Source organism: Schistocerca gregaria, chromosome 3 (assembly GCF_023897955.1).
Source record: "Schistocerca gregaria isolate iqSchGreg1 chromosome 3, iqSchGreg1.2, whole genome shotgun sequence".
NCBI classification, from domain to species: domain Eukaryota; kingdom Metazoa; phylum Arthropoda; class Insecta; order Orthoptera; family Acrididae; genus Schistocerca; species Schistocerca gregaria.
Window position 1 is genome coordinate 611,101,302 of NC_064922.1, and position 24,453 is coordinate 611,125,754.

Genomic DNA, 24,453 nt, shown 5'->3' on the forward strand with positions numbered 1-24,453 from the left:
ACACACGCGAGACAGATCCCCCTCTCTCCCCCCTCTCTCCCCCCTCTCTCCCCCACTCTCCCCCTCTCTCCCCCTCTCTCCCCCTCTCTCCCCCCTCTCTCTCCCTCTCTCTCCCTCTGTGTGTGTGTGTGTGTGTGTGTGTGTGTGTGTGTGTGTGTGTGAGGGGGGGGAGGGGGAGAAGAAGGGTGGCAGTGTGTGTGTGTGTGTGTTTGTGTGTGTGTGTGTGTGTGTGTGTGTGAGAGAGAGAGAAAGAGAGAGAGAGAGAGAGAGGAGAGAGAGAGAGAGAGAGAGAGAGAGAGAGGTGGGGGGAGGGGGGAGGAGGTCTTGAATGCAGTTACATATAAAGATCACATTTTTATCTGTTCTCATCGACAGAAGAGAAGGCCAAATATTAGATACAGCTGCATATTAGTATTATCTTGTTCAGTTTGTGATCTGAAATTAAATAATTAAAAAATTTTCAGTGACTTCAAAATCTGCGCCAAAACAGAAGGTGGAGCCAGAGAATGCTGTAGCTTTCGATGAACTTGGAGGTAATAATTTGTACTTATTTTTTAGTTTTAAAAGTTGCCTGTATCTTAGCTGAAAAAAATTAAACTGTAGCACAGTGTAGAAAGTGAAGCCTGTAATATTCATTGCACTGAACAATCTACTAAATAGATGAGCTGTAATGTATATTCCACAGACTTCTTTGTTGTACATTGTATGTGAAACTATTTAACCAATTTATGTATTGAATGAAGAGGAAAAAATGTTTAAATTGGTCTTACATTGCCTTTGTTACATTAAATAGTATAGAAAATGACATGCAATATTATGGAGGCAGTAGAATTCTTTCACATCATTATCCTGTTCTGTAAACCTGCCTGATATTAGTTTATAGCTATAAATGTCTTTCTTTCAAAAAAATTCCATTTTTATTTTTCTCTGCATCTGTATTTCATCTAATTGATCGTGTGATGAGAGTTTTCTACTGTACAGATCGACCTAGCCCTCCCTGTTGTCTCCATAAACACACAACATATTTCTGTTGTGTTCTCTATAGGGTGCCTATAAGCTGTAATTTGTAGAGAGTGGTCATCAACTTGACTGTAGGTAACTGCTATGAGATAGATCATTAGTGATTTATGTAACATGATACTGCTGAATGTTTGAAAGAGGTTGTTGTTGCATATGCCAATTCAATAGGCAGTCTCCCAACCTGACAACAGTTTCTGTTGTTAAGTGATGGTCTAAGCTTGAAATGACCCTGCAATGCATGTTGATTGACTGAACTGTCAAGCTGTTTCTTTTGGCCAGGTCTTGCCAAGTTCCTTTCTCCTTCTCTGTCTATATTTGAGCTGGTATACTAATCATAGTATGTAGCTACGTTTTTATTGTATTTTACTCAGTTTCAGAGAGCATTTAACTTCAACATATAAAAACTTAATTAGATATATAAGATGTTATTCATTTTACAGATGTCTGGAAAGAGGCAAAGCCTGATAAGAAAGCCAAGAAGAAAGTTAGGAAGGATCTCTGAAGAGTGATACCATGCCATGAAGGAGGGAAGAAAACTTAAATTTTGTCTTGAGGATTTCAAGATTTATTTTTGTACAGTCCTGGGCAACTAAAATCTGGAAGTTATGTATGCTATAGTGGTTGCTGTTTGTTTTCATGGCCTACATGCTGTAGCATTTCAGCCTTAAAATATTGGTTGCTAAGCAATCACATTTAAATGGTACTACTTTTGACTTCCTTTCTGGAGGTTGTGTTCTGTTAGGGCAATGTGAAAGGTCTGCAGTTCAAGGCAATTTGTGGTAGAGTACCTCCTATGTACATGTGGGTTGTCAGACAAGAGTTGAACAAGTGGAGATGCATTGGACAATCTTAAGTACAGTCCAGCTGTAAAAACCTTAAAACCCATGTACTAGAACAAAGAATTTCATTATTTTTTTCAGAAATATTAAATGTTCAAAAAAACTCATAGATTTTTTCCTGTATTTCAATAGGCAATGACTCAGTGTGGGGAATAGTTGCTAAATGTTATTGTAGTACAGCATTTTGTGCCACATGCAAATCTAAAGAAAAAAGTTAGTACTGAAAAAAATGGGGGCCAGACTTAAGATTAGCGTTAATTCACAGCATTGGTCCTTGTACCTCTAAAGTGAGTGTACAGAGTCTGACTTGCATAAAATGTTTGATTGGACCTCAAATAAATCTTATTTTTCATAATTTCCAGTATTTGGGCAAAGAGAGAGAACAGGTAATTATTTTTCATCGCCTGTACTTAAATTTTCGTCTTGGTGAAAGTATTTAAACCTCTGCAGAAGAATAGAGATGTAGAACTGAATTGCATTGCCTTTGCTTGTACTTCATTCTTGTTTAAAGACAATAAGATCTCATATAATTAATTTAAAATCAAGAATATTTAATTTTTCTATGGTTTAAAGATAACAATAAAAATATTTTGTTGGGTTTTGTAAATGTGTGAAGTATAATATATGAATTATTGAGAAGTGCAATCTGTCCTGTGGAACTTGCATTACCAGCACCATTTTTGTGGGCACATGCATGTCAAAGACATTTAAGGCTATCTCTGGTAGAGTCATAAGATTTACAGCAGTTACAAAAGGGAACAACTGTCAGTACAGTCAGTATCTTTTCTATATAATAACATATACACTGAAAAATTTGCTGATATTATATTTTCATAATGTTCCCCTTATTTCACAAGGCTTTCACATTATGCATGTATCTACTTGTATTAAGGGCATCTTACAAGACACTGACAGTCCTTTTGCATTACATTCGTGGTGCATTCAACTGTGTCATAATGCTGTTTGTGCAATATGTATAAGCAATGCATATCTGGAGATTCATAAGATATATGAAAATTATTTTTTTACAAATGTGATCATAGTTATATCATTTAATGCTGCATGTGATATGTCAACTAAATAATGTACAAAGTTTGATCATATTTTTTTGTAAATCGTATGTGCATTACCTAGGGAATAAGAAAGTGTTCAACATGAAACTTCTTTCCTGTAAAAGTGAACTGTTTTTACAATGGTCTGTTAAGAAAAATATTCCGGTGCTAAATTTTGTGCATGAGCTAATGTGATTTAAAATTGTGATCTCTGTTTAGAGTGAGTTGAACATGACATGCTGTTACGAGTAATACATTAATCCATATTAAATTAAATTGGAATATTACAAAGCTTGTGCCAAAATGATACGTGAAAGTAATGGTTTGCATACACATGAACTTTGAGTTCCATTTTTTACCATATATTGGAAATAGCACAGATTGTTTTAATATATGTTCCTTCATGTGTTGTGCACTCTCTCTCTCTCTCTCTCTCTCTCTCTCTCTCTCTCTCTCTCTCTCTCTCTCTCTCTCTCTCTGTGTGTGTGTGTGAGTGAGTGAGTGAGTGAGTGAGTGAGTGAGTGAGAGAGAGAGAGAGAGAGAGAGAGGAGGGGTTGGGGAGCTAGTTTCATTTTTTGGCTGTTTTAATATAAAAAATATATATATATATATATATTGTAATTTATTTTACTGCTTTTTACAAAAAGATGAAAGATGTTAACTGAAGTTACTGCTATTTCTGACCAGTGTTTTCTTGCAATCATTATGTTGTGTGTATTAGTACTCTCTTACTATTGGGAATGGTGTAACGCAATATCAATGTTTCACTGGAAATGTGTACAAATTAATAAATGTGAAGATGGCAATACATCCTTGTTTCCATAAAAATGTGTTTTCTGCTTACAAACATCCATTCTCACTATAAAGATTGTGTATTTTAATTTTATGTTACGAGAGATGCATAATCTATTTTTCCTAGGTTGGATATTCCAGCTCCAGTCCTATTTACTGTTTTGCAAATTTCTGGTCTTGTTTTCAGCCCAGTGTTTGGCATGAAATGAGCACGTGCAGTGTATGAGGATTGAAGTAAAAACTTCAGAACCACCGATCCTATTACAAGACTAGCACTAAACCAACCAACCTTCATAGGATACCAGGGTACCTCTACACCAGACCACATCCTCCATAGTCCCATCCTATCCGACACCCTCACAGAACCCTGGTGAGGAGACCCCATAACTAGTGACCACCTCCCCATCCTTTTCAGTACCTCAGCAATTAGTGCCCCCGACCCTCACGCCACACAACGCACTATCCAGCTATACTCCAAGGCAGACTGGGCCAAGTACAAAACAACCATACAAGACGAACTAACAGCACCCATAACTCTAACAGACAATTGACAATCTAGACTACATAAACATCTAACTAGAAAACGCCATCAAGAAGGCCACAGACGAAGCAGTTCCAAAACAATCAATCAACAACTCTCGCCCCACCATACCGACGGAGATGCTAGCAATCTTCCAACAAAAAAAAAAAGACTACAGCGCGAAATGACGAGAACCTGAAACCAAGATCTCAAAAGGCAATGGAACCGCCTCAACGCTCAGTCAAAACGACTCGTCTCCCACCACAAACAAAAAGAATGGGATGACACGTGTTGTCAGCTAAATTGCAAAGAAGGGCACAAATTTTGGAATAAGTTTAAAATGTTAACAGGCCAGAAGAAACCCTCCAACCACAGGCTCCTTATAGACAATGAACCAACCACAGACCCCAAAAAACAAGCAGACACCTACCAAAACATCTTCCAGTCCACACATTCCTTTCTAATCGATGACAAATTCAACAACAAATTCTGCCGACTCGTCGAAGATCAACTCCCCAACCTTCTCAACAGCCCAACAATAGAAACAGAAGACGCCGCTGAACTGACAAAACCAATCACGGACACAGAAATTATAAACGCAATAATGACAGGACAAAACTCTGCCCCTGGACTGAACATCATCAAACGCGTAAATATCCAAAACTCCCCCTTCCCCACCATAATCCCAATCCTATCACTCAACTACTGCCTGACAAATGAAGAAATCCCCAAGACATGGAAGACAAGTAAAACCATAATGATACATAAAGCCGACAAACCAACAACTAACCCCCTCTCCTACAGACCAATATCACCACTAGAAGTCATAGGGAAGACATATGAACGCATCCTCAACAACAGACTACAAAAATACGCAGACAGAAAGCAACTACTCCCTCTCCTACAATCCGGATTTCGAAAACACCACTCCACCTCCGACCCTCTCCTCAAACTTACCAGCGACATCACCAAAGGATTGATTGCACACTAGCCGTATTTTGAGAAATAGAATGCGCCTTTGATCGATTATGGCACAACGGACTGCTTTACAAGCTAATTAAACTAGGCATCCCACCCAAACTAGTGCGCCTCATATGCATCCAGATCGCTGAAATGATCTCCAGAGTCCATGTACACGACACAGCATAGGAACCATTCACCCCAGAGGCAGGCATCCCACAAGGAGCTATACTATCTCCACTACTGTACACGCATGATGTCCCGATCCCAAGAGACGCCAACGAAAAGTTGGCCCTATATGCGGATGACACCGCCTACTTGTGCACAGGCCTCCGGACAGACACCATACAATGAAAAGACACAAGATACTTGACCAAACTCGAAGACTGGATGACAAAATGGAGGATAAGACCATACCCCACAAAAACACAAACAGTGCTATTCCAGCACCGAAACCTGACTCAAAAACGACAACAAAAATGCACCGACGTCGCCCTCAGACTCTGTAACCAACCCCTACAACTCACAGAATCCGCAAGATATCTTGGGGTATTCCTTGGCAAACACCTAAACTATAAGACTCATCTTCAGCACTTACTAAACAAAACAAAACAAAACAAGACAAAGACAAAACCTCATCAGACAAGTCCAAGGCCGACTGTATGGATGTTCCACCAGGACAGCCATACACACATACAAAACATACATCAGACCTATTTACGAATACGCCTCAGCGCCACTAGGCGGTATACCGAAGACTATAGCAAAAAAACTATATGCAACAGAGTGAAGACTATTGCGCAGCATCGCAAAACCACCAGCTCGCACCCCAAGCCACGAAGTATACCAGATCACAGACATGACACCACTCCAGACAAGGCTCGCAAAGCTCGGAGGAAGATATGGATCCCATATCCTCCACAAAAGACCAGACATGGAAGACACTGACAAACAAACCATCAACGACACAACGACAAAAATTTAAATACATCTTTCCAGCGCGTGCAGTAGCTCAAAACACCTCCAAAATATTTCCTGACCTAGCACCCCACCTCACCTAGATTGAAGACCATAACAAAAGCCCACGACATAAAGTATAACGCACCAAAACCCTTATCTAAAACACCCCAACGGCTCCACACTGCACAAAACACACACGTATCACACAGAAAAACACAACATCAACACACACAAAACACAACAAAAGAGAACAAAAACAATCATAGACTAAGGAAAATATTGTAATACCCAACTCCGAGTACTGTAGTAACAGGAAAGGAGAACTTGTAACGTAGGAGTAAGCGAAAACATGAAAGTACTAACACCACAACACACAGCACTCCTGCACAAGATAGCAGGGAAAAACACAAAAAAACAGTGTAAACCATTACTCAATGATACATGACTTATCTATTTTTACTTATATTTCAGTTATTTTAATTTATAATGTTATCAATCAATTATTTATATGTTAATGAACAAAGAAAACAATATTATGTATGCAAAAATATAACTTATGTACAATAAATAAAATAAAGATATAAACCTCTGGCTGATGAACGGCACTGATATAAGCCTTAAAACAGCCCGCCCTCTCCCCTCAGGAGAAGGAATGAAACGTGTTAAAAAAAATAATAAAAAAATTAGGAACTCCTTTATCCAGCTATCCAAATATTGCAAAGGTGAGTCATGGTGGCATTTATGTAATTTAAGGAGTACAGGGTGCACAGACAGACAGACAGACAGAGAGGCACAGAGAGAGAGAGAGAGAGAGAGAGAGAGAGAGAGAGACAGAGACAGACAGAGAGAGAGAGAGACAGAGACAGACAGAGAGAGAGAGAGAGAGAGACAGAGACAGACAGACAGAGAGAGAGACAGAGACAGACAGACAGAGAGAGAGACAGAGACAGACAGACAGAGAGAGAGAGAGAGAGACAGAGACAGACAGACAGAGAGAGAGAGACAGAGACAGACAGACACAGAGAGAGAGGCAGAGACAGACAGACAGAGAGAGAGAGTTAGAGTTAGTTGTATTGCTTAAGATAGGGGACTGTTGCTCCACTGGAGAGCTAATCAGAAATAGACTGTAGACAATGAGGCCATTCCAGATTGTTTAGCAGCAGGATCTAGTGCCCCTCAGTATGTAGCATATTGCTATGCTTCATCTATGTCTACATCTACATACATATGCTGCAAACCACCATATAGTGGAGAGTGCCCTGTACCACTGCTAGTTATTTTCTTCCCGTTCCACTTGCAAATAGAGGAAGGGAGAAATGAAAGCCTATATGCATCTGTATGGGCCCTAATTCTCTTATCTTCATGGTCCTTATGTGAAGTGTGCATTGGCAGCAGTAAGATCACTCTGCTGTCAGCATCAAATGCAGGTTCTCTGAATTTTCTCAGTAGTGTTCCTTGAAAAGAATGTTGCCTTCCACTGAGGGATTCCCATCTTAGTTCCTGAAGCATCTCCATAACACTTGCCTGTTGTTCGAACCTACTGGTAACAATCTAGTAGCCCACTTATGAATTGCTTCAATGCCTCCCTTTAATCTGACCTCAGAGTTTGAGGCATATGTTGCATTGTTTAATAAGGATACACTTAATAATTTTAGATTTCTCAGTGTACAAAAAGAACTATACTGCAGGCTATGTTTTTAATTATGTGTTTTATCTGAGCACTCAATTGGGTTTTAGTTTACACTGATAGTTCTAAGTAGGGAAATTCAGTTGGCTGCACTGCGTTATTTCCAGAATAAGATTTGTTTGCCTAATACATTCATAGTGTATGACACTGTGTATGTGGTGTCACTGTGCTACCAAATTATTCATCTCCACAAACTCCCTAAGTGCTCTTCAAGCTATCCATTACATGTACACAGCAGAATGCTATATTCAGATGACCCATGACACCCGTTTCCAGTTAGAGGGGGCGTGGCAAAGAAGTGTCTTTCAGCCAGGTTCCATTGCATATGGAAATGCAGGACAATGGAGCAGCTAAAGATGCCTGCTTGGAAAATAAAATTTTTGAATGTGCTGTCCTTGTGCATGTATTTACCTTGCTGTTGAGGCATGGATCATGCACCTGTGGGAAGAGGAGTAGTTAGTGTTGATGAATGACAAGCGCTGGTTGGTGAGTCAAATGTCATGGCTATGGTGTTCCTCTTTCCAGCTACTGTGATGGGAGGAAGCACTTTTAACTCCCTTGCAGAATAGGCACTTTCCTCTGATGCGTGGATTCCTCCTCGGGCCGCAGGACCCACTGAGCAGTGCTCGTGGTGTAAAGATATCTGTGCACTGTATTTGAACTGACTGTGTTTATCTCAATATATGAGGACCACAGTCACCTTACCAGCTGACCTCCAATCTATTTTGGAAAACAATGACTTGAATGTAGTTCATGTTTTAAGATTCTGTGTGATATCCATCCATATACATAGTAGATTCTAATGTTTTTCCGGGGCAACTGTTTTAACTTGTGTTTTCCCGTTGATCAACCAGGTATTGTTTCATGTTAACATTTTAGCTGTAGCATAGTTATAGTCTGTAGTTTGAACCATAAAATGACTTAAGACATAAATCTTCTGGTCGTTTGTGTGAAAGTATAAGTGCTATAAAGAAACTTTTGTTGGTTATCATGATACTAAGTGGTGGTGTAAAGTTTCTTCGGGATCTATGATTTCTCATTCATTTGCTCACATTGTTATTTCTTCACACACTGCAGTTATTGCTGGAAGTTAAACTACAATTAAGAGTATTTTTAATATTTTGATAGATGAATGGCCACTTGTAAGTAGCCATAAAAAAAGCTCCAGCTCTGTCCCTGTTAAAAACCTGTGTAATATTGACTCATAATATTTTTTTTGAAGACAAATACCTGATTGCACTAAATTTTTTCCTTTCCGTGAGACCCTGGGGGAGACGGGAGCATGGGCCCCTTGCCCCTGGTACGGGCACCCTCAAGTATGATCCAGTATCCAAATTCTCAGAGTAAATGTGACGCTTTTCAGAAACAATGTTTTGTACATTCGACTCTCATTTATAATGACCATGCATAACTAAGGCTGTTCGTTATTCAGAACATCACAAATAAGTTAATATGGATTATTTCCAAAACTGTCTGACGAAGTTAACAGATTCCAACTATTGCATCATAGCTCCAAGGCAGGACTCGACGACAAAATAAACCACCCAACCAGCAGGTACTGCAACTGTAATAAGATTATCAACCTGGGTTGCAAACGCATCCCCTCCAGAATGCATGCACATAAGAAAAACAAACTTGTAAATAGCAGACTACGCCAAGTCATTACTGAAATAAACTTTTTATCACGGCAATCATTGTTCGTCAGTTTGGTAGATGCTTGTGCAACAGATCACTTTGTCAAAGTGGCACATCAAACTACAGATTCGTCCTCTTAGGTGAATGATGTCATCATTATTGTAAAAGGCAAATAAACAGTTAACATTTTAAGTTGAAACTACTTTTAACCTTCTTAACTAAAACTATCAACAGCTCGTCTCTGTTTGATGCATGATCACAACTGCAATTGTATCTCATTTGTAAAACATATACTTCTGAATATAAATCCTCAGATAACAGATATTTACTACCAGAATTGTTGTTGCGGTTTTCAGTCCAGAGACTGGTTTCATGCAGCTCTCCATGCTATTCTATCATATGCAAGCCTCTTCATCTCCCAATAACTACTGCAGCTTCTGAATCTGTTTACCGTATTTGCTCGAATCTAAGCCGCACCTGAGAAATGAGACTCGAAATAAAGGAAAAAATTTTTTCCGAATCTAAGCCGCACCTGAAGTTTGTGACTCGAAATTCAAGCGGAGAGAGAAGTTTTAGGCCACACCTCCAAATCGAAACAGTTGGTCCATTGTAATATGAGACACAATTTAGCTCGAATAAATGACGTTACATCTACAGTAGTTTGGTTCGAGTCGTAAGCTTAGCAGTTAAGCTTTACCAGGTAGTCATCGCTATGTGTCAGGCGCTCCGTCTGTATTTATACAGGTACCCTTCCTTTTTCACATGCTTCATCTGGTTTGAATTGATTGCTTATTTTTCTTTGATCTGATAAGTACCGTTCTCTCTGTTATAGGTGTTTACGTCACTCTAAGCTGAAAATGCATTACTCTACTGTGTCATGCATTGTTCGTTGCGTTCTGATAATGAGTGTTTACGGCCTGTCGCTGCTCGCGGCATGGCTGAAAATCTTTGCAGACGCTTCTTTAGTACATTATATTCTGCACAGAAATTAGTCATCTTAGATTTAAAAATCTAGTCAATTGCTGTGCTTCAATTCTGACTGTATCAGTATTAGGCATAAGAATAATACGAATATAAACATGGCATGATATGTATATTCTTCTGCATTTGCTGTTGTCTCACTCTAGTTTCGTAGTTTATTAGGCAGACAGGATTTAAATGAGATAGCAGCAAACATGAAAGAATACATGGCAAAATGTTTATATTCGTATTATTCTTATAGTGAAGAGAATACTGCGTGTGATTCACAATCCATAAAAGTTCCTATTAGCAACCATCTCTTCTCACAAGTAGGAAAAAATTCAGAACATAGGGTTGGCCATATTGACAAACATCCCAAACAGTCTTGCCAGTCAGATTTTTGTAGTACATTGAAATGCTGCTACATTCGAAGATGAACAATACGGAATTTGTATGTACTTCGTTGGATAATGTATGAAAATGAAGTGGTCGAAACTCGGGGCAGAGAAAAAAGCTCGTCTTTCACCTTCTTTTTTAAAATTTTTTTTACTGACACAGAGGTTTTGGCACCAGTATTTATCTTTGTGCGTGCAAAGCATGCCTGTGTAGCCTTACATATATTCGACGGCAGAAGTTAGTTGTGGCAGCACCTACCAACATTTTTCAGAACTTCCGCTTACTTTGCACTCAATTCTAAGCCGCAGGCCGTTTTTTGGATTACAAAAATCAGAAAAAAAGTGCAGCTTAGATTCGAGTAAATACGGTAGTGTATTCATCTCTTGGTTCCCTCCAAGTGTCCCTCCAATACTAAATTTGTGATCCCTTGATGCCTCAGAATGTGTCCTACTGACCGATCTCTTCTTCTAGTCAAGTTGTGCCGCAAATTTCTCTTCTCCCCAGTTCTATTCAGTACCTCCTCATTAGTTATGTGATTTACCCACCTAATCTTCAGCATTCTTCTATAGCACCACATTTTGAAGGCTTCTACTCTCTTCTTGTCTACACTGTTTATCATCCATGTTTCACTTCCATACATGACTACACTCCATACAAATACTTTCAGAAGAGAGTTCCTGACACTTAAATCTATACTCGATGTCAACAAATTTCTCTTCTTCAGGAATGCTTTCCTTGCCTTAGCCAGTCTACATTTTATATCCTCTCTACTCCAACCATCATACATTTTATATCCTCTCTACTTCGACCATCATCAGTTATTTTGCTTCCCAAATAACAAACCTTATTTACTACTTTAAGTGTCTTATTGCCTAATGTAATGCCCTCATCACCATCTTGTTTAACCTGACCACTTTCCACTATCCTTGTTTTTCTTTTCGTGATGTTAATCTTGCTTATATCCTCCTTTCAAGACGTTGTCCATTTCGTTTAGCTGCTCTTCTAGGTTCTTTGGTGTCTCCAGCAAAATTACAGTGTCATCAGCAAACCTCAAAGTTTTTATTTCTTCTCCAAGGATTTTAATTCCTACTCCAAATTTTTCTTTTCTTTCCTTTACTGCTTGCTCAATATACAGACTGAATAACATTGGGGACAGACTGCAATCCTGTCTCTCTCTCTTCCCAGTCACTGCTTCCTTTCATGGCTCCTTGACTCTTATAACTGCCATCTGGTTTCTGTAAAAGCTGTAAAATTTTGCTCCCTGTATTTTACCCCTGCCACATTCATATTTTGAAAGAGATTATTCCAGTCAACACTGTTAAAACCTTTTTCTAAGTCTACAAATGCTAGAAACGTATCTTCTAAGATAAGTCGTATGGTCAGTATTGCCTCGTGTGTTCCAAAATTTCTATGGAATCCAAACTGGTCTTCTCCAAGGTCAGCTTCTACCGGTTTTTCCATTTGTTTGTAAAGAATTTGTGTTAGTATTTTGCAACTGTAACTTAAAAAACTGATAGTTCAGTAATTTTTCCACCTGTCGACACCTGCTTTCCTTGGGACTGGAATTATTATAGTCGTCTTGAAGTCTGAAGGTATTTCACCTGTCTCAGACACCTTGCTCACCAGATGCTAGAGTTTGGTAAGGGCTGGCTCTCCCAAGGCTATCAGTAGCTCTAATGGAATGTTATCTACACCAGGGACCTTGTTTTAACCTAGATCTTTCAGTGCTGTGTCAAATTCTTCAGACTGTATCATATCTCCCATTTTATCCTCATCTATGTCCTCTTCCATTTCCATAATATTGCCTTTGAGCACATTGTCCTTGTATAGACGCTCTATGTACTCCTTCCATCTTTCTGCTTTCCCTTCTTTGCTTAAGACTGGGTTTTCCATCTGAGCTCTTCATATACACACAGATGGTTCTCTTTTCTCCAAAGATCTCTCTAACTTTCCTGTAGGCAGTATCTATCTAACCCATAGTGATATTTGCTTCTATATCCTACAATTTGTCCTCTATAGCCATCCACTTTGCACTACTTGTCAAGCTTAGTTTTGAGACATTTGTATTCCTTTTCATCGCATTTTTATATTTTCTTCTTTCATCAATTAAATTCAATATCTCTTCTGTGTACCCCAGGATTTCTACTAGACATCAAATTTCTATCTGCTACCTTCAGTATTTCATCTCTCAAAGCTACCCATTCTTCTTCTACTGTATTTCTTTCCCCTGTTCTTGTCAACTATTCCCTAATGCTCTCTCTGAAACACTCTGACCTCAGGTTCTTTCAGTTTATCCAGGTCCCATCTCTTTAAATTTGTACCTTTGTGTAGTTTCTTCATTTTAGTCTATAGTACATAACCAATAAATTGTGGTCAGAGTCCACATCTGCTTCTGAAAAAGTCTTAAAATTTAAAACCTAGTTCCTGAGTCTTTGTCTTACTGTTATATAATCTATCTGAAACCTTCCAGTGCCCCCAGGCCTCTCCCACATATACAAACTCCTCTCTCCTGATTCTTAAACCCAGTGTTAGCTACACTTAAGTTATGCTTTGTGCAAAATCCTACCAGGCGACTTCCTTTTTCATTCCTTACCACTCCCCCTCCCCCCTCCCCAATTCCATATTCACCTACTACTTTTCCTTCTCTTCCTTTTCCTACAATTGAATTCCAAGCCCCTTTGACTATTAAATTTTTGTCTCCCTTAACTATCAGAATAATTTCTTTTATTGCATCATATCTCCATTCTCTTCATCATCTGCAGAGCTAGATGGCATAAAAAATTTTTACTACTGTGGTAGGCGTAGGCTTCGTGTCTATTTTGGGTCCAATAATGCATTCACTATGCTGTTCGTAGTAGCTTATCTTTGTTTTTAAACCTACTCGTGCATTACTGTTATTTGATTTTTGTATTTGTAACCCTGTATTCATCTGACCAGAAGTCTTATTCCTCCTTCCACCAAGTTTCACTAATTCCCACTATATCTAACTTTAATGTATTATTTCGCTTTTTAAATTTTTGACCTACCTGCCCAATTAAGGGATCTGACATTCCATGCTCCAATCTATAGAACACCAGTTTTGTTTCTCCTGATAACAATGTCCTTCTCAGTAGTCCCTGCCTGGAGATCCAAATGGGGGACTATTTTACCTCCAGAATATTTTACACAAGATGATGCCATCATCATTTAACCATACAGTAAAGTTGCATGCCCTTGGGAAAAATTACTGCTGAAATTTGCCATTGCTTTCAGCCATTTGCAGTACCATCATGGCAAGGCCGTTTTGGTTATGTTACAAGAGCCAGGTCAGTCAATCATCCAGACTGTCCCCCTTCACCTACTGAACAGGTTGCTGCCCCTCTTCAGGAACCACAAGTCTAGCCTCTCAACAGATACCCTCCATTGTGGTTGCACCTGCGGTACGGCTATCTCTACCACTGAGGCACGCAAGCCTCCTCACTAACAGCAAGGTCCATGGTTCACGGGAACCAATATAGTTCATTAAACAGTTTTACAGTATCTCACTATTTTATACCCATTGACTTTCAGTCGAATTGTTCCTGTCTCACTTAACCAACTATATTTTTTGCTGAACTTGGGCTTTACTAGCCATACTTGTTATTCCTTTGGAAATCACTGGGCGTGTGCTGTGCTATCACTTAGAATCTCCAAAAAGTTAGAATTTCCTATAATAAAAACAATTAGCACATTCCCTCTTCTCCTAGGATGAGTATATGAAAGTCTACAAAGCTATAATGGCATATTGGCCTAGGTAAGTTGGTATGGGAAATACATTCATTGTCATGAGGCTGGTTTTCTCATCGGACACTTGTGAGATGTGTTAGAGCATACTTTAAGAATTTATGAAACTGTTGCCAAACCAGAGGAGTCATATGTTTTGAACACTTAACAACTCTTTGTTGTCTGGCATTCTATTATCAGTTGACCTTTTTTTCCTGTCCTGAAGAATAGCATAGAAAACTCAGACACTTGCTTGTTTATTATTCCATTTTTAAGTTGGCATATAAAACAGGTTAACAAATTTGGGTAAGTTCATCTACTATGTTACTACTGAGAAACCTCTAAACTAATGGTACATACTTCTGTAATAACTGTCAAGATGCACACCTTTCCACTGAAAGGTTATCACTACACAATCATATAACTGTCTGCAGTGCAATGTGCCTATTTATGTATCCTCCTTTCTCAGGTATAGGTCATCCTTTTCCTTTAGGTTTACCTGTCCTTTCCAATGCACCATACATACATAAATACTTACATACACACGTAACAATAATGGTAATTGGTGGAGGGAAGAATACATAAAATAAGGGAAAGGCAATCAATTACTGAGGATTGGTGTGTGGCGTACAGGAATACGCAATGGAAAACAGTTAATTCTAGTTTTTGAGCTCTGCCTCTTTTTCCTTAGCAGTACATACATCCACGCATAACCCTGTGGGTCCGGGGGTAAGAATAGGCCCAAATTATTCCTGCCTGTCATAAGAGGCAACTAAAAGGAGTTTCACATGTTTGGACCTTTATGTGATGGTCCCTGCTAGGGTTAGACCCATTCTTCAAAATTTTACCGAAGAGCGAGCCAACTGGGGAAGGGCGCCTGACATGGTGCATCATGTTCATCGTGCATTGAGATCCTTAGTCCAGTTTCTCGTCGTCGCATTTCAGTCCCACTTATTCTTCATCTCTTGGGTGAGGACACCTTCCTGGATGCGTTTTCTACAATTTACTATGCAGTGTCGCTTTCTGCGTCGCGATGACCATGGACTTCTTTGCACCTGGTATCCAGCACGATAGCCAGTCCGTTGTGGTGGGGCTGCCATGTACCCTGTGGGTTGTAGCCCCCTGACCACACAGGGATCGCTCTGCTGACACCTGTGCCATTAACTCCCCACGTATGCCAAGGGGTAGATGCCCATCCCCCTGGGACATCGGGGCTCCCAGCAACGGCCGTCCTGCCAGGTGGCCTTTGCTGTGGCTGGGTGGCACCTGTGGGGAGGGCCTCTAGTCGGAGTGGGATTCATCAGGGCAGATGACACATGATGATGCGTAGTCCATCATCTCTTGCTGGTGGTGAAACACCAGCAATCTCTAAGCATTCACGAGCTCAGTTCAACACACAGAAGTACGACCCCAAATCGTTCCCCTCCCTGGCCGTACCATGGGAGGAAGGAACGTCAGGCTAAGGATGGCAGCGGTTCTTATTCACCCCAGTACTTTGTATGTTAGAGAGCTGATGTGGAATCTTTCATGATGATGAAGTCTCAGTTTTTTGTTGAGCATTTAGAGGACAAGTGTGGGGAGGTGGAGGGATTGTCCAAAATGAGATCTGGGTCAGTCTTGATCAAAACAGCATCTTGTGCCCAGTCACGGATGTTACTCGTTTGTGACAAGCTGGGAGATGTTTCTGTAACAATCACGCCCCACAAGAGCTTAAATATGGTCCAGGGTATCATATTTCACAGGGACATTCTTTTGCAGTCTGACGATGAGCTACATGCCAATTTAGAGTGGCGAGGTGTACATTTCATCTGGCATGTCCATCGGGGTCCGAGGGATAATCAGGTTGCCACCGGTGCCTTCATCTTGGCCTTTGAGGGTGATACATTGCCCGAGAAGGTCAAGGTGATGGTCTATCGCTGTGGTGTAAAGCCCTATATCCCTCCCACAACGCGGTGCTTTGAGTGCTGGAAGTTCAGCCACATGTCTTCTTGCTGTACTTCCAGCATCACATGTCAAGATGGCGGATGCCCATCACATCCCAATACTCAATGTGCCCCGTCTCCTATCTGTGTCAGCTGCAGAAAGCACCATTTGCCTTGCTCGCCAGACTGTAGAAATCTCCAGGAAGAAAGGAAAATCATGGAGTACAAGACCCTGGACCAACTGACCTACACTGAGGCTAAGAGAAAATTTTCAATGCCTGTATCCTGGACATATGACATTGTCATATGCCGCCACTACAACAGTTCTGACACCATCATCTCCGCCACTCCGCCAACCCCAGTCAACTCTCAGAGCCAGAAGACTACACCTGCCCCCTTGATGGTGGGTGGCACTTACCTCCCTGTTGCTCCCGCACCATCTACTTTGGGAGCAATTACCCCCCCCCCCCCCCCAACCATTGGGGACATCCGTCCCCACTTCTAAGCCTAAGAAGCATACATAAGTCTTCTTTGGCTTCTCTCATTAGGAAGGAGTCCTGTGGGTCGCTGCCTTCCCAGGTTTCTGGTAATGGGAAAGATGAGACACGCCAGTGACTGAAGAGCTCAAAAGCAGCTGGTTGCAGGGCTTCATGCTCATCATCAGTCCTGGAGACTGAGCCAGTGAAGTCCTCCCAGCCAGGGAAACCCAAGGAGCAGTGCGAGAAATCCAGAAAGAAGACCCTTAAGACCAAGGAAATTGCAGTTGCACCCACACTATCGCTACCTACAAGCTTTGCATCTGAGGATGGGGTGGAGATTCTGGCATCTGCTGAGGACCTAGATCTTGCCAGACCCTCAGACACAATGGATATAGACTGCTCAGGAGAAAAGTCTGTGGCAGCAGGTGACCCTAGGGCGTAAACTGCCTCACTGAATGTTCCATGCCTTCCCAGTCTCAAGATGACGCCATCCTCCAGTGGAGTTGTGGCGATTTTTTCTGCCAACTGGTTGAGCCAATGCAACTGTTAAGCTTTTCACCTGCTATCTGCATTGCACTCCAGGAAACCTGGTTCATGGCCATGTGGACCCCCACTCACTGTGGCTATAAGGGATATTGCAAGAACTGTAGTGACTGTAATTGAATGTCAGGTGGAGTTTGCGTTGATGTCCTAAACTCAATCTGTAGTGACACTGCCACTTCAAACCCCTCTTGAAGCTGTGGCTGTTAGAATAAGGACGACACAGGAAATAACTATCTGCAATGTATATCTTCCTCCAGATGCTGCAGTACCCCTGACTGCAGTAGCTACGCTGATTGCTCAACTCCCTAATCCCTTCCTACTTTTGGGAGATTTTAATGCCCATAACCCCTTGTGGCTGAGGCAGAGATGTCGACACTTTACTATCTCTGTTCGACCCCTGTCTCTTAAATACTGGGGCTGCCAAACATTTCAGTGTGACCCATGGTAGTCACTCAGTCATTGATTTATCAATTACAGCCCAACACTTCTCCCATCTATCCAGTGGAGAGCACATGGCGACCTGTGTGGTAGTGACCACTTCCCAATCTTCCCATCACTGCCCGGCGTCAGGCTCACAGACGCCTGTCCAGATGTACTTTAAACAAGGCAGACTGCAAAACTCTCACTTCTACTGTCACCGTTAAATCTCCTCCACACAGTAACATCGATGTGATGGTTGAGCAGGGCGACTACAAAAATTGTTTCTGCGGCAGAAAATGCGAACCCTCGCTCTTTAGGGTAACCCCGGCGTAAGGCAATCCCTTGGTGGCCACTGAAGCAATTAAGAAGTGTCGGCGAGCTCTACAGTGGCACCCTTCACTGGAGCACCTCATAGCCTTTAAATGGCTCCGTGCTCGCGTTCGCCAACTTATCATATGACGGAAGCAGGAGTGTTGGGAGAGATACATCCCGACCATTGGGTGCCATACATGACTTTCCCAAGTCTGGACAAACTTATTTTCTGGTACGAGACCCCAACAGATGTTCCTGGTGTTACCCTAAATGGCTTGTTATCTACCGACGCAAATGTGACTGCCAAGCACTTTGCTCGAGTCTCTGCGTTGGAGAATTACCCCTAGCCTTTTGCACTCTCAAACGGTGGTTTGAAGGGGAAGTCCTCTCACTCACTACGCACCACAGTGAATCCTATAATGCCCCATTTACAGTGTGGGAGCTCCTCATTGCCCTTGCACAATGCCCTGACACATTGCCCTGACACAGGTTCTGGGCTTGATCCACAGCCAGATGATTCAACATCCCTCCTCTGTCTACAAGTGACATATCCTCATCATCTTCAACTGGATCTGTAGCAATGGTGTCTTTCCATCACAGTGGTGGGAGAGCACCATCATTCCAGTACTCAAACCCAGTAAACACCCATTTTATGTGGATAGCTATTGGCAAATCAGCCTCACCAATGTTCTTTGTAAGCTACTGGAACGTGTAGTGTTTCGGCGATTGGATTGGGTTCCGGAGTCACGTGGCCTTCTGGCTCTATGTCAGGACGGCTTCTGCCAGGGCCGCAAAAACTATCTTGTTTCCCTTTAGTCCACCATCTGAACAGCCTTTTCCAGATGACAACACCTGGTTGCCATCTTTTTTTACTTACGTAAAGCATACGACATGACCTGTTGACATCATATTCTTGCCACATTGTACGAGTGGGGTCTCCGGGGCCCACACCCAATTTTTATTCAAAACTTCCTGTCCCTCCGTACTTTCTGTGTCCAGGTTGGTGCCTCTCATAGTTCCATCCATATCCATTTGTCTGCTTGTGTCTGTGTATGTGCAGATGGATGTGTGTGTGTATGCGAGTGTATACCTGTCCTTTTTTCCCCCTAAGGTAAGTCTTTCTGCTCCCAGGATTGGAATGACTCTTTACCCACTCCCTTAAAACCCATATCCTTTCGTCTTTCCCTCTCCTTCCCTCTTTTCTGATGAAGCAACCGTTGGTTGCGAAAGCTTGAATTTTGTGTGTATGTTTGTGTTTGTTTGTGTGCCTATCAACTTGCCAGCACTTTTGTTTGGTAAGTCACATCATCTTTGTTTTTAGATATATTTTTCCCATGTTGGAATGTTTGTATATATATAACTGCCAACACTTCTGTTTGGTAAGTCACATCATCTTTGTTTTTAAATATATTTTTCCCATGTTGGAATATATATATTAAAAACAAAGATTCCAAGACTTACCAAGCGGGAAAGCGCCGGCAGACAGACACATGAACAAAACACACAAACACACACACAGAATTACGAGCTTTCGCAACTGGCAGTTGCTTCGTCAGGAAAGAGGGAAGGAGAGGCAAAAAGGAAAGGATGTGGGTTTTAAGGGAGAGGGTAAGGAGTCATTCCAATCCCGGGAGCGGAAAGACTTCCCTTAGGGGAAAAAAAGGACAGGTGTACACTCGCACACACAAAAACAAAGATTCCAAGACTTACCAAGCGGGAAAGCGCCGGCAGACAGACACATGAACAAAACACACAAACACACACACAGAATTACGAGCTTTCGCAACTGGCAGTTGCTTCGTCAGGAAAGAGGGAAGGAGAGGCAAAAAGGAAAGGATGTGGGTTTTAAGGGAGAGGGTAAGGAGTCATTCCAATCCCGGGAGCGGAAAGACTTCCCTTAGGGGAAAAAAAGGACAGGTGTACACTCGCACACACACACACATATCCATCCGCACATACACAGACACAAGCAGACATATATATATATATATATATATATATATATATATATATATATATATATATATATATTAAAAACAAAGATTCCAAGACTTACCAAGCGGGAAAGCGCCGGCAGACAGGCACATGAACAAAACACACAAACACACACACAGAATTACGAGCTTTCGCAACTGGCAGTTGCTTCGTCAGGAAAGAGGGAAGGAGAGGGAAAAATGAAAGGATGTGGGTTTTAAGGGAGAGGGTAAGGAGTCATTCCAATCCCGGGAGCGGAAAGACTTCCCTTAGGGGAAAAAAAAGGACAGGTGTACACTCGCGCGCACACACACACACACACACACACACACACACACACACACACACACACACACACACACACATCCATCCGCACATACACACACACAAAATTTCTAGCTTTTGCAACCAACGGTTGCTTCTTCAGTAAAAAGGGAAGGAGAGGGAAAGATGAAAGGATGTGGGTTTCCCATGTGGAAGTTTCTTTCTATCACTCAGCAGCGAGGTTATCAGTACCCATGTCTGTTGGACTTTATTTCTCAATGTGCTGCAGTTATTGCTAGATGCTGAGTATATGTTTCCCAGAAACAACGTGTCATACATCATACTCTCATTTACAGTGACCATGCATAACAGAGGTTGCTCACTGTTCGGAACATCATAAATACAATGATAGAAACTATGTCCAAGTTAGATTTCAATTCAACATTGAGATAATAGTCTTTCTCATGTCCCCCTGACTTCATTGTAATTGTTATGGTCATTATTCTTCTATGGCTCACCTTGTATCTCAAAGACAGAACCCAACAACACAGAACAAACCAGCAAGTACTGTGTAAATAGTAAGATTGATATCACTGTCGTGGCCTTCACCCAAGTGATATGTTACCCTACTGGGCAAATGACAGAGGATGTAGCAGGGTGCAGAGAATTACATTTTAACACATATTTGTTTCCAATTAGTTTAGTAAGAGTGCTGATGGCCTTGCTTTTTGGTACCTTACATGTACCACCACCAGCAAAGTTGAGCCTTTGGAAGTGAAAACAAACAGAAAAATTTACCGAATAGAAGGGCATGAAAGTGTACCTAAAAGATGTGAATGGTTCAAAAATGATAGGCTATGTTTTTGTAAAACAAAGGTTCTGGAATAAAGCTGAGAATTGGAAATGTTGCCTATAAGTTGATTTTGACAGTGATCATGCAGTTAATCTAACACATAACAGACACTCAAAAAGTTTCTGTTCAAAGGCTGTACAGCCCAGAATTGATATGCCAATCAGGCAAATTTGCCATAAGCACTGAGGCACCAGATTGAAGATACCCATCTGGTAAAACACCATGTACTGCTTTGTGAAGAAGTCCATAAATATCTGCCACACATTTTCGTATAACAGGAATCGTCAAACCTTCAAGGCCTTTTCTAAGGAACCCGAGGTGTGATCATTGCATGGAGAGAGCTTGGTACTGTAGGGCAGGTGTTCAACTGTCTTCCATTTGAGTTTGCGTGACTTCTGCATTACAACATCTGCAGTATGAGCATTTGGTTGTCATGAAGCAGTAGCATCCCAGCATGGAACTTGACACACCATTCCACAACTGTGGTTTTTGATTGACATGCTGCCCCATATACGTTTTTCATCCCTGACAGATGTCTACCAGTGCTCTCTGTATGCCCTTCTTTTCAGAAATGCTTGTGAGACTCAATTGTTCAGTGCAGAATGTCAAATTAAACACCTTTTAGCTATTTAATTTCCAAACTCATTTTATTTGGCTACTAGTTTTGGTGATTCACTATGCCATCTTCCAGACCCCTGACAAATGTGCAGCAAGATTCCAACCTTGTTTCCAGTCAAAATAGGGACCAGCAGTCAAATACTGGTATCTGTAGATATCTGCTTTATATAGTGCAGAACCGAGATTGCAATCTTCCTACAAGTCAGTCAGGGGGCCTGCAGATGGCATAGTAAATCACCGAAACTGGTAGCCAAATAAAATAAGTTTGGAAATTAGATAGCTCAAAGGTGTTTGATTTGAAATCCTCTACCAATGTTTGTCCTTCCACAGCCAAGAAAATAACAACACCATGTTGGTCCTATGTGGACACATTTGATGATAATGTCGCTATATTTCATGTTTCTGCATTTACAGCAAACATGTTTGAAAGACACGATCCATTGCTTACATGTCAGTGCTTATATACCCACATCAGAGTCATGCCACAATGCATATACACTGCAAGAATGTCCACAATCAGAAGATTTTTGATCGCCCCTCATATTAACAGTTGAAAAGGTAAAGAAATTAGAGAACAGCTAAAATGAGACCTAGGCAAGCTATAGGAACTAAAACTCAGTGTCTGAAAGCAAGCAGTTACTTGAGTGGAAAACTAATGTAATGGCCTTAACACACTGACTGCTGTGTAGCCATTGGTGGCCACAGCAGCGCTACACACCTTATATCATGCGGCTGCCGTGGTGGTAAAACATGTACCATCAAGTATGTGGCAATTAGTGTGTCAAGAAGTGTAATAAATGCAACAGCAATAGGTTTGTAAAAGGTACAAAAGAGGCAGCCATGGATAACAGATGAGACACTAGAATGAATAAGAAATTGACAAGAATGTAAAATTGTTGAAAGTGGGTAGCAACAATATAGGTGTCTCAGAAAAGAAATTATTTGGGAGTATGGAAAAGCTAAAAAAGAATTTGCAAAGAATAGATCTCATGAAATAAGATAACAAAATTGAATATGGTAATGGAGATTTTTAGACAGACAATTTACAATCACTTAATGGAGCAAAGAAAAAAAAGAGAATAATAATGAGAGATGAAAGTGTAAGTGGGTAATGCAACCAGAAAATTGGATCAGAAGAAGGAAACATTGCTTGAAGAAATTTTATAGTTGCTGAGATCAAATTACGCCAACTGACAATGAGGATGTGATGCAAAATCCTAAGGGAGATTCGTTATTTATTTCAAAATTTCAAAAAGCCATGCGAGAACTCAGAAAGGACACATGGGAAACTACTGACGAAATTCCAGCAAAACTCTTAAAGTCAGGCCAAAGGTCAGATCTACAAATATACAAGCTTTTTAATGAAATTTATACAACTCACAAAGTTTCATCTGATTTTGAAAATAACATAATTATTACACTTCCAGGGAAAGCAAGGACAGGTAGATGTGAAATGTTTCACGTAACCAGTCTACTATCACAAGCCTTGGAAATATTTATGAGAGTACTTTATTGAAGAATGGAAAGGAAATACAAAAATAGATTAGGAGAGGATCACTTGGGTTTTAAGAGACGGCATACTTTGGGAGCAATTTCAGACTGCAGATTTAGGAAAAACAAAAAAATATAAAAGGCATTTGTTGATTTGGAGAAGCCTTTGATAATGTGCAATGTAATAAAATGTCTTCTGTGCATAGACAATATGATAACTTCATTGATGGAAGGACAATCTAGTCAACACTGATGTGATGATACAAAAGACTCAAATCAGGCTCATTATCATCACTGATACTCAATTTGTAACAATATTATGAAAAGGATAGTTGCTACTTACCATATTGGAGATGCTGAGTTGCAGATAGGCACAACAAAAAGACTGTCAGCAAGTGAGCTTCCACCCAACAATGCCTTAGTTGAAAATAGATAACATACACACATGCAACTCACTCACATATGACTGCAGTCTTTGGCTGTTGAAACCAGACTGTGAGCAGCAGCAGCACATAATAGGACAGGCAGTCAGGTGGTGGGGGTAAGGAGGGAGGGAGGGAGGGATAACAGGGTAGGGCTTGTGGGAGTGTACAGGGATGGGGTGGAGAGGGGGTAGGGTAGTTAGGTACAGTCGGGAGGTTAGATGGAGGGCAGGGGAGGGCGGAGAGGGTTAGTGGAAGAGGAGGAAGTAAAAAGACAGAGGATGCATTGCTGGAATAGAGGGCTATGTAATGCTGGAATGGGAATAGGGAAGGGGCCAGATGGGTTTGGACAATGACTACCAAAGTTTGAGGCCATGAGGGTTACGGGAATGCCCCAACTGTATCTAACTGCCCTACCCACTGTCCATATCATCCCTGTATCTTCCCACAAGCAGCACTTTACCACCCCCACCACTACCCCTCTCCCTCCTTACCCTACCTCTACCTCCCCATCTCAGCTTCCTCCTTACTCCTCCCTCCTCCCCCCCCCCCCCCCCCCCCTGCTGATTGCCTATCCCATCACGCACTGCTGC

The 24,453-nt window shown here is 41.2% G+C and overlaps 1 protein-coding gene across 1 annotated transcript in view; it reads left to right on the forward strand.

The window, feature by feature from the left end:
* The window catches only part of LOC126356186 (cylicin-1-like), a 71,431-nt gene extending 67,712 nt beyond the window's left edge, over positions 1–3,719 (forward strand). Inside the window, exons 6-7 of the mRNA XM_050006964.1 lie at positions 465–533; positions 1,461–3,719. Of these exons, the coding sequence (XP_049862921.1) occupies positions 465–533; positions 1,461–1,522 (131 nt within the window). The 3' untranslated portion in view covers positions 1,523–3,719. The remainder of the gene's footprint in view (positions 1–464; positions 534–1,460) is intronic.
* The last annotated feature ends 20,734 nt before the right edge of the window (positions 3,720–24,453 follow it).